This window comes from Olea europaea, chromosome 1 (genome assembly GCF_002742605.1).
Source record: "Olea europaea var. sylvestris chromosome 1, O_europaea_v1, whole genome shotgun sequence".
Taxonomy (NCBI): domain Eukaryota; kingdom Viridiplantae; phylum Streptophyta; class Magnoliopsida; order Lamiales; family Oleaceae; genus Olea; species Olea europaea.
The window spans coordinates 34,820,143-34,830,957 of record NC_036237.1 but is presented as its reverse complement, the minus strand read 5'-3'; the positions used below and the strand labels follow the sequence as shown (position 1 = coordinate 34,830,957).

At 37.2% G+C, this 10,815-nt stretch overlaps 1 protein-coding gene across 1 annotated transcript; it reads right to left on the bottom strand.

Moving 5' to 3' along the window:
- Positions 1-7,238: 7,238 nt before the first annotated feature.
- Positions 7,239-10,648, bottom strand: LOC111402655. Its single transcript, XM_023031029.1, has 3 exons — positions 9,857-10,648; positions 8,996-9,082; positions 7,239-8,896 (listed from the first exon to the last, which is right to left on the bottom strand). Exons 1-3 carry the CDS (start codon positions 10,232-10,234, stop codon positions 7,490-7,492), a joined length of 1,872 nt encoding a protein of 623 aa, XP_022886797.1. The 5' UTR covers positions 10,235-10,648; the 3' UTR covers positions 7,239-7,489.
- Positions 10,649-10,815: the final 167 nt, after the last annotated feature.

The window sequence follows — 10,815 nt, the reverse complement described above, 5'->3', positions numbered from 1 at the left end:
CAAGTGCTTTTGCAAGAAATGCATGCTGAGGTTCTGACCATGTCAGTATCTCTACAGGTGGCTACTGCTATTCACAAGCTACCTCCTCAGTGGAAAGCTTTCAAAAGCTATTTGCAGCATAAGAGGAAAGAGATGTCTTTTGATGATTTAATTATCAAGCTGCGCATTGAGGAGGATAACAAATGGGCTGAACGTAAGTCAGAGAATTCTTACTCTGAGATGGCTAATGTATTGGAGTACGGCCAAAGTTCTGGTACTAAGAAAGTTCACTCCTTTAAAGCCAAACAGGGTAACGAAAATCGAAAAGATAAAAAACAGGCTACGAAAGGGTCTCAGTTGAAGCCTGCAGGTGGGGTAGGAAAGAAACCTAAGTTCCAGTTCAATGGAAAGTGCTTCAATTGTGACAAAGTTGGGCATCGATCAGCAGACTGCCGTCAGCCTCAGAGGGATAATAAGCAGCGTCCTCAGGCTAATATGGTTGAAAATGAGAGAGATCATCTCTCAGATGAAGTGTCTGAGCTAAACCTCACGGCGGTGATTAATGAGGTTAACCTGGTGGGGTCTAACTCAAAGGAGTGGTGGCTGGACACTGGGGCCACTCGTCATGTCTGCTCCAACAGGAGCATGTTCACTACTTTTGCACCAGTTACAAATGGTGAAAAGTTGTTCATGGGAAACTCTGCAACTTTTGAAGTGCTTGGTAAAGGCAAGGTGATCCTGAAGATGACATCTGACAAAGAGCTTAATCTGACTAATGTGCTGTACTTGCCAGAGATTCACAAGAATCTGGTCTCTGGGTCTCTTCTGAGCAAGAATGGGTTCTGCATGGTCTTTGAGGCGGATAAGCTGGTGATTACCAAAATAGGAGTTTATGTTGGGAAAGACTATATGACTGATGGCCTGTTTAAATTGAATGTAATTGCTGTAACCCCAACTATTATGAGTAATGAGAAAACTCCTTCTGTTTACTTGCTTGAGTCTCCTAATCTGTGGCATGGTAGATTATGTCACGTAAATTATAATGCTTTACGTAGACTAAGCAAACTAAATTACTTGCCTAGGTTTCAAATTGATTCAAATCATAAATGTGAAACATGCATTGAATCTAAACTTACTAGGTCTTCGTTTCATAGTATTGAAAGAAATATCGAGCCATTGGGACTAGTTCACAATGATGTATGTGACTTAAAATTTGTCTAAACACGAGGCGGTAATAAGTATTTTATTATTTTTGTCGACGATAGCACGAGATATTGTTATGTGTACTTGCTTAAAAGCAAAGACGAAACTATCGATAAATTCATTCTTTATAAGAATGAAGTTGAAAATCAACTTAGTAAAAAAATAAAGGTGCTATGGAGTGATCGTGGTGGTGAATATGAATCACCGTTTGGTGAATTTTGTGCTAAATATGGAATAATTCACCAAACTACTACACCTTATTCACCTCAACAGAACGGAATTGCTGAACGTAAGAATAGAACTTTAAAGAAAATGATGAATGCTATGTTGATTAGTTCTGGATTACCACAGAACATGTGGGGAGAAGCTATTCTTTCCGCAAATTACATCTTGAATAAAGTGTTAAGAAAAAATATGGATAAGACTCCGGATGAACTTTGGACAAATCGGACACCTTCATATAAATACTTACGAATGTGGGGGTGTCTTGCTAAAGTTGTGGTGCCTCCTCCTAAGAAGGTCAAGATTGGACCTAAGACAGTTGATTGTGTGTTCATTGGTTATGCACAAAATAGTAGTGCATATAGGTTCCTTGTGCATTATTCGAGGAATGTACAATTCTTTGAGAATATATTTCCTTGTAAGTCTCCTAAATAGTTAACTCCTATTAAACGGATAATAAAATCTTCTGCTTCTGGCAGCAGTAAAGATCCAGTTGAAGAAGGTGAGGATGAGCCTAGACGGAGCAGAAAGACCAAAACTTCTAAGATGTTTGGCCCTGGTTTTCTCACATATTTGATGGAAAATGATCCTCAAAGCTATAAAGAAGCTATATCTTCTCCAGATGGTCATTTGTGGAAAGCCATCAAAAGTGAAATCGATTCCTTTCTACAGAATCATACCTGGGAGTTAGTAGATCTTCCATTGGGCTGTAAACCTTTGGGCTACAAGTGGATCTTCAAGAAGAAGATGAAAGCGGACAACTCCATTGATAAATATAAAGCTCGGCTAGTAATCAAAGGCTATAAGCAAAAGGAAGGCTTAGATTACTTTGATACTTATTCTCTTGTGTCGAGAATAACTTCTATCCGGATGGTAATTGCTATTGCGGCCTTGCGAAATCTGGAAATACATCAGATGGATGTAAAAACTGCTTTCCTAAATGGAGATTTGAATGAAGAAATCTACATGAAGCAACCAGAGGGGTTTACAGCTCTAGGTCAAGAAAGGAAAGTTTGTAGACTGGTTAAATCGCTGTATGGTTTGAAGCAAGCACCGAAGCAATGGCATGAGAAGTTTAACAATGCTATGCTTTCTAGTGGTTTTAGAATCAACGAGTGCGATAAGTGTGTATATGTCAAGGACACTAATGGTGGATATGTCATACTATGTCTATACGTCAACGACATGCTCATTGTCGGTAGCTCTGACAAGATTATCAAAGCCACTAAGAATATGTTAAACTCGAAGTTTGACATGAAAGATATGGGTCTCGCGGATGTCATTTTGGGAGTAAAAATTACTCGAACACGAAATGGACTTATGTTATCTTAATTTCATTACATTGATAAGATACTAGACAAGTTTAATAAGTCAGATACCACTGTGGCCAGGACTCCAGTAGATTTGAGTCTCCACTTATCCAAGAACACAGGTGATGGTTTATCACAGTTAGAATATTCTCGGATAATTGGGAGTTTAATGTATTTAATGACTTGTACGAAATCGGATATAGCATACTCAGTTAGCAGATTGAGTCGCTACATGAGTAACCCAGGTGCTGTCCACTGGAAAGCCATTTTTAGGGTGCTACATTATTTAAGGCACACTCGTGATTTTGGACTGCACTATTCTAGATACCCTGCAGTAATCGAAGGGTATGCTGATGCAAATTGGATATTAGATATGTCAGATACCAAGTCTACTAGTGGATATGTCTTCACTCTTGGTGGTGCAGCTGTCTCTTGGAAATCATCCAAACAAACTTGCATCGCGAGATCTACAATGGAATCAGAGTTCATCGCTTTGGACAAAGCAACTGAAGAAGCAGAGTGACTTCGCCAGTTTGTTGAGGATATTCCAAGATGGTCAAAGCTAGTGCCTGCAATTTGTGTTTATTGCGATAATCAATCAACAATTGGCAGGGCACAGAGCAATATGTATAATGGTAAGGCTCGCCATATTCGAAGACGACACAATACCATTCGACAACTACTCTCACAAGGTATTATCACTCTGGACTACGTGAAGTCAAAGGATAATATTGCGGATCCGCTAACCAAAGGGCTAACTCGAGAGCTAGTTGTAAAAGCATCGAGGGAAATGGGCTTGCAGCCTATGACGTTGAAAGGTATCATGGTGGAAACCCAACCTAGCCGAATGGAGATCCCAGGATCTAGGTTCAAAGGGACAACTAAAACATGTATATCTGTGTAAATCACTGAGAATGTTCTCCTTCTGCTCATTCCTATGGTGCTCACAGTGATTGGAAGATGCAGGTTAAGCTATGCTTTTAATGACCATTAAGCGTTGTTGTGAAAAAATGAGTTAAGAGGTCACTTATGTGAGTATGAAGTGGGGCCGCTTCTATAAGGATTGGCAAAGCTACATTCTTGAAAAAACACTTGCAGAACCAGGCGACGTGTTCATGGCCAAAACGAACACAACAGTAAAAACTATGCTGTGACTAGAATGGTCCTGTGTGAGATCTATTGTCTTGATTTACACAAATGACGAAACAGTTCAAGGCATTAGATCCACTGGTTTGCTAGTAATTCTCGATAGGTTTCACAAGGAAAGATTCAAAGCTAAATGCTATTTATCCTATACAGGATTGATTCGTTTTACTCTCTCTTTCCTCTTGAATCTAGTTTTTATTTTTCATTCATGTGGGGGATTGTTAGAATTGAATGAAAAATATTGAATAGAAGTAATGAAAAATTTTGAATAGAAGTCTCTTCATATGTTGTAACTCAAGTCCCTTCATGTTTTTAACTCATTTATCAATGAATGGTTTAACTCCTTGATTAATGAGCTAGCTTTTCCTCCATTGGTATAAATATGAGTCTTTCTAGGTTGGAAAATCACAAGTGAAATGCAAGCTTCTTCCTCTAAGCAACAATCTTCTTTTTTTCACTTTCAAGTTCTTCCTTGTACTTATAATTTCTTTGTGAGATAGAGTATATCACAGCTAGTTCGCAGACGGTTAACGTAGTGCAGCATGAACCGACAACCGATTGTATCTTGGGAATCGAACACCGATCAAAACCTCTTGCACTCCGGTGAGGCGGTGAATTCGATTTAAGAAAACTGTGAATACACAGGCCTTCGATTTGATTTGATTCTCTAATATTTACCTACACTGTATTCATAGAAATACTGAGTGAAATGAAATATTATTTTGGATTCGAGATTGTGATATTGCCTTTGTACAAAAATATTAAAATTTTCGAAAGGTTTTATCAAGTTAGAAGATTTTTGTATTTCAGAATGGAGATTTTTGCTTGTCTGTGGACTTCCTAGCGATGAATTTGTGATTTAAATATTTGATTGTAATATTTAATGGAAGTTGAGGGATGATAAAGCTCGGGTTGTGAGGCTTGAGAAAATTTCAACGTTGGAACATATTGGGATTGGAGATCACGTGAGCAAGTTTTTGTCAGGCTGAATTCAATTTATATAATAGTAATTAGAATTTTTTATACGACAACGAAATATTGAAATCTTGACAATGTGTTAAGCTTGTATGGGTTTATTATATAAGACCATCACAAAGGAGTCTGAACTCTGAAGTGAGCCAAAGCCCATTGAAGCATGTCCATCAATCAGTTCTCGGTCTTAGTGCCGAAAAGGGAAAATATGGAAATGATTTTTCAATTTTACCAGTTGTATGAAGATGGATATAGCCGTTTTTTATTAGTTGTTGTTTTTGTTCAAGCACTAGTATAGAATTTCACGTCTAGCATCTTGAACAACATGTTCTTTGGGAATGCAAATATTGTTAACTTAAGCTTTTGATTTTATATTGTGATGCTGGATGTGTAAACAAAGACTCAATTGAATATCTGTTGATCATTTGAATTTCCAATTAATCAAGATTTGATTAGCTTAAAGTTTAATTTCTTTAAATCTAAATTGTTTTATTTTATGTGTTCATCTCAATAGATATGCACACAATTATACATGACACAAGGAGAAAAAATGAGAAAATTTGAAATACTGTTGATTTTCTCTTTAATACTTCTACACTGTAATCTAATTCATTGTTTATCATCTCTGAAGTATCCCGAGAGTCTCTTCCCATGTATTCTTGGTCATGAGGCTGCAGGGTATGTTCTCTGTTAATGACACACACAAACCATATGCAGTTGGCACAGCTCTTTTTTCTAATGAAGAAATATTAATTTGGTATTTATTTATTTTATTGGAATTGCAGTGTTGGAGAAGGTGTGACTGAGATTCAGCCTGGAGACCATATCATTCCTTGTTAACAGGCAGAATGCAAATAATGTAAGTTCTGCAAATCAGGGAAGACAAACTTCTGCGGGAAAGTAAGGGTTGCTACTGGAATTGGAAATGAATATTTATTTTACTGGAATTTGTCACCATAGTTGAGTCGACATTTTCTTTGATGGTTTGCTTAGATTTTGGACCGTGTCTGTTCTCTTATTATTGCAGCATCAAGTTTCCTATTGCAATTTAGTAAGAAGACTACAGTCAGTGTCGTGTGCGTTTAAAATGGAGCGTTTTTGGTTAAGTTCACTTGCAAAGTTAACACCATGTTTGAGGAAGTTTATAAACTGTTTAAATTATAAATAGATAGATTTTATAATAGAAATGAGTTGTGTATAAGTAGATGTGTTTTGATATTTAATAAATGGCTTGACTGTTTATAAACATGAGCCAAACAAAGGTAAAGCTAAAACAAACTATACTTATCAGTTGAAGTTAAAGTTAAATTTCTTAATTTACTTTTGAAATGAAGTGATTTTTTTTTTAATTAAGAATCAAAGAAAAAACTACTAAGAGGAGCTACATATAATCCCCCCAAAAAATAAAATAAGGGAAATAAACGAATATTTATCTCGTCTGGATGCATAGAGTACAATGTAGAGCCATGCTCATGAATAGGAATCTAGCAAAATTATCAAGTTCGAAATCTTTGTTCCAAGAAAGTTATGCAGTTACTTCTTCATCCCACTGAATTGTCTATATAGTTGTGTTCAAATCTTGGGTAGAAAGATCACAGCTTTATCCTTAAAAGTCATGTCGTGGATTGATGAATTCTTATGCTACCATCTGTTCGACTCGATACTCATGGTGGGCCTATTTTGATATTTATCGTGCAATTCCCCAGACCCATGAAATCCATCTCTTGGTGTTAGGAGAACCGAAATTGAGTATGCTCAAGAAATTGTTAATACCTTTAATTTATATATGATGCAATTCATGTATGCTTTAAAATTTATAGAAATTTGATGCTCATGCAAAAAATGAATTTTGAAATAGTGATATGATGGAGAATGTGTAGTTAAAAAGTAATGAAAAAATTTGAGTTTACGTATAATTTATATTATTAAAGAATGTACGGTTAAAAATAAGAAAGAGAGTGTATTTTAAAAATAATGAAGATCAAACGAAGGCGTAATGCGTATAGCCTCTTCGCCTTCCAAATATACCAAGACAGTCGATTTGACATTTCACACGTCTTATTTGATTAATTTTTATTATGCAAGAGAGGCTGCTGTTCTTTCATCATTTACTACATATTTCTTGTGTGGAGTTTACATATGAACAACTCCTAAAAGCAACTAACAAAAATAAAACCAAGGAACGAAATATAAATCAATATGGCATGAATAGCAGCACATGGCAGCAACTGAAATATTTTCCTGAAGCATCTGTATCAGAAAACACATCAAGCGTCCAATAATTCGCTCAAATGAACATTGGAGAAAATAGGATTCAACAAAGAATGTACTGCGAGCTCATAATTCAAAAACATTTTGATCATTTTTCTTGGCTTAGTAATATCTGCAGTAATGTAGCATCAATAGTAAAGCAGATATAGAATAGTTATTGCATTCAAGGGATTAAATAAAAGATGAGATTTTACATGAGACTGGTTTCTGTACAAGAAACCTTCATAACGACAAACATCCGTGCACCCATATGCCAAACCGGAATGCTAAAATGATAATTCGACTCTTCCTATATGTTATTTAAAAAAACATCATTTTCCATCCATTTTTCTTCACATAAACATCAACAATTCAAGGCTCGCCATTTTTCATCATTCTTAAAAGACTTAAAAATCGAAAAGAGTACCTGCATCTATAGTACCAGGTTCAGGGGAGTATACATTCAACGCAGGAGGCACAGAAACTTCCAAAGCCCCTGGAACAGGCTGATTCTCAAGTATCCAATCTAACTGAAAGTCCAATGAGTCAGGATCTATACTTCCGGGGAATCCGGAATTATTGTCATCTATGAGGGAAAAATTATCTGCTGGTAATGCTACGTGAATGTACGAGTTATCTTCTGGCGGTACACTTTGAAACTCGTTATTATCTTCTTTTGCTATGCTTTGATATGGGAGATTATCTGTTGATACTGGATTTTGAAGTTGGGAAATACCTGTAGGAATCTGTTGGTTGCTTCCGCTTGCAGAGGGATTCCAACTAAAGCCAAAATCTGTGCAACTTGTACCAAGACCACTTTGCATTTGATTTTCTTGCTGAAAAATATTTTGTCCATCATTCGGTAAGGAAGTAGGGGCAGTATAAACTTGAGGTTGATGAAAGACAAAACTTTCATAGGTGCTATCCATATTGGGTTGTGAGGACATCGGGGACAGTGGATGTTCAGAAGTGCTACCGCTACCTGTATAAAGTGAGGTGGACGCATGGGTTTGAGAAGGTAAGGGATGGAAGGTATTGCTCCCATTAGGCTGGGACACCAGTGGCCGCTGGGGGATAGTTGTATTCTGAAAATGGTTTCTGACATATGGCTGGGAAGCAATTTGGGGTTGCGAGGAAAATGCTTTAAGAAAATTGCGTCTGCAAGCTTGAGAAGACATTTGAAGTTCTGAGGGCGCATAATTTGCAAAATCACTTACGCCCTGATGCACTTTGCCATGAGAAGCATGCCACCTAGGTAGATGCAGGTTATTAGAAAATTGTGACCCATAACTGTTTTTGGATAAACCATAGCCACGCCTATCATTCACCGAATCAACCTGGGCCTGCCCACTCTCTTTGAACGACGTACATGGACTTTGAGGAATGAACTGACGGCCTCTGCTTCTTACATGCCTACTATTTTTAGAGAAAATGCTCCTGCCTTGTGTACTAGGCAACTGTTGGGGGACCATATGTGGTTGGTATCTATATCTAGGAACAGCGGGTCTAGATGTTTGACTTCTGGCTTGATTCATGATATTGGGAATGCCAAAATGGGTCCTAGGGCGCACCGTGACCCGATTAAAATCCTGATTCTGGGCTGAAGAATTGGCCTGTACTGGATGCAACGGCGGAACTACATTCGCAAGGGAAGCAACATTAAGAATTGGTTGTGTTTCGTCAATTTCCTTCTTGCTTTTCCGTTGAGTTATCCAAATCTCCTCTTTATCCGTAGCATGACAGTGGTCAATACTGGAAATGCCAGAGCCCCAATGGGCACATGGAGCAAGTGAGTCACAAACATAACAATGACACTGAAATTAGAAAATTAGAAATTACAATGGCACCATGTTCGTTTAATACAATATAAAAATGATGGAATATAAAGGGAAAAGCTAAAATGAGAAAATCACCCGGTCACAGTGAGTATGATGGGGAGTAGAAGCAAACGGAAATGTTACGCAAAGATGCCGTGCGTGAGGGAAGTCTCTGCAGGCAACCTAAAATGGAAAGAAAAAAGGATAAGCAGAAATATATGTCATACATAATATTTTCTTCTCATTTTCTCTTCCTGTTTTAGGAAAGGAATGTGGCTAAAATAACTGCTGATGTTGGATAAATAACAAGCAGAAAGGATCTGTTTAAAATGTTGCAGCAAATTAAGTGGGGTTCTTGGGTAATTTATGTGGGGAAAATACAAATCATAAAACCACAAAAAGTAAGTATTGAAAAGTAGAAAATAAGATACTTGAAACACATGGAAACCATGAAGAGAACAAGCTAAATCTGAAAGCAGCCTTAAGAAGGAGAGCGATTGTTTAAAATCTTTACGATGTAAGCATTGTTCAAAGATATACACCCCCCCCCCCGCGCGCGCGCAAACCTCAAGCAGATCTCATGATATCCATCTTTATTTCATTGTTTCTAAAGCTGCAATCTGAAACAGGGGAAAATACGATCTAACATACACAAAAAACGTAATATTACAATTTTGTGCAGTCCCTCTTCCCAAAAGGATAAGGAAAATTCAGTAAACACAAAAACTGAAGCAGAATAGCATGATGTTCTCATTCATATTTCGATTTTATAGAGATTTCAAAACTGAACTCATAAATCCTAGTCCGTAGTCCCATGATATAACTAAGTTAAAATTAAAAATAAATACAGCAATAAACTATTCAATCAAAGCACATTGATCTAGCAGAGACTCAAATATCAAAATCAAGATCCCAATTTTTTGTTTAAAGGAAGATAAAAAGAGGAAAAATCAATACCTGACCCTTTTCACCAACAAGAAGCAAATCATCAGAATCATCGTCATCTACTTCACTATTCTCAACTGCCAACGGCTTATCCGGGTCACCATCCAGAATCATACACTCATCATCATCGCCATCATTATAATTCATAATTTTCGCAGAGGAATTTGAAAATTTTAATCTTGCTTTCTTTGGCTTGACAACCACCTCATCCACCAAAATCACATCATCAGAATCATCCGTACCTCTATCCACCTCGTCTAATAGCTCCGACAGCCAACCATGGTCTTCACCGCCGCCACCCCGTATGGCCTCGCCGAAATTGGACTCGTCATCGGAGCTTATTTCCAGTATTACTGGGTTCGAATTTTCCATCACAATTGAACCATTCATTTTCAAACATAGCGGAAATCTCTTAAGCTATTCATCCTTTTTCCCGCAAAACACGTAAAATTCAACAAATTAACCCTTTTCTTGAAAAACAAAATAATTTCAGGAACAAAAGAAGAAGTTACTGGCTCTTGACTTGCTATCAGAAAAAGATTAAAAGACACATAACAAAGTACAAGAAAAATTGGGTTATGTGATGAGTATAATTACGCAGTAATTGCGACCCTGAAAAAAGAAAGGTCATTACTTTATAGCGAAGAGAATGATTGGCTAATTTTGATAAGATTTTTCAAGGGGGCCTGAAAACCCTAATTCAGTATTGGAAAAAGGGAAGCTGACTTTGGAAAGTAGTCTTCAGATTTCTATTTAGAAAACAGAGCATGTACGTGTGTGCAACGTGTGAAATGGGTTGGTCAAGTCACGACTCGCGCGAGATATGGCAAACGGAGTGGAGCTACAATTTGTAAGAACGGTCAGCTAATATCTGGATGGAGATTGTAGGTAACATAGTTCTAATCGAACCATACATATTTTTTTTCTTTTTCTTTTTCTTTTTCTTTTTTTGTTGGGGGGGGGGGGGGTGG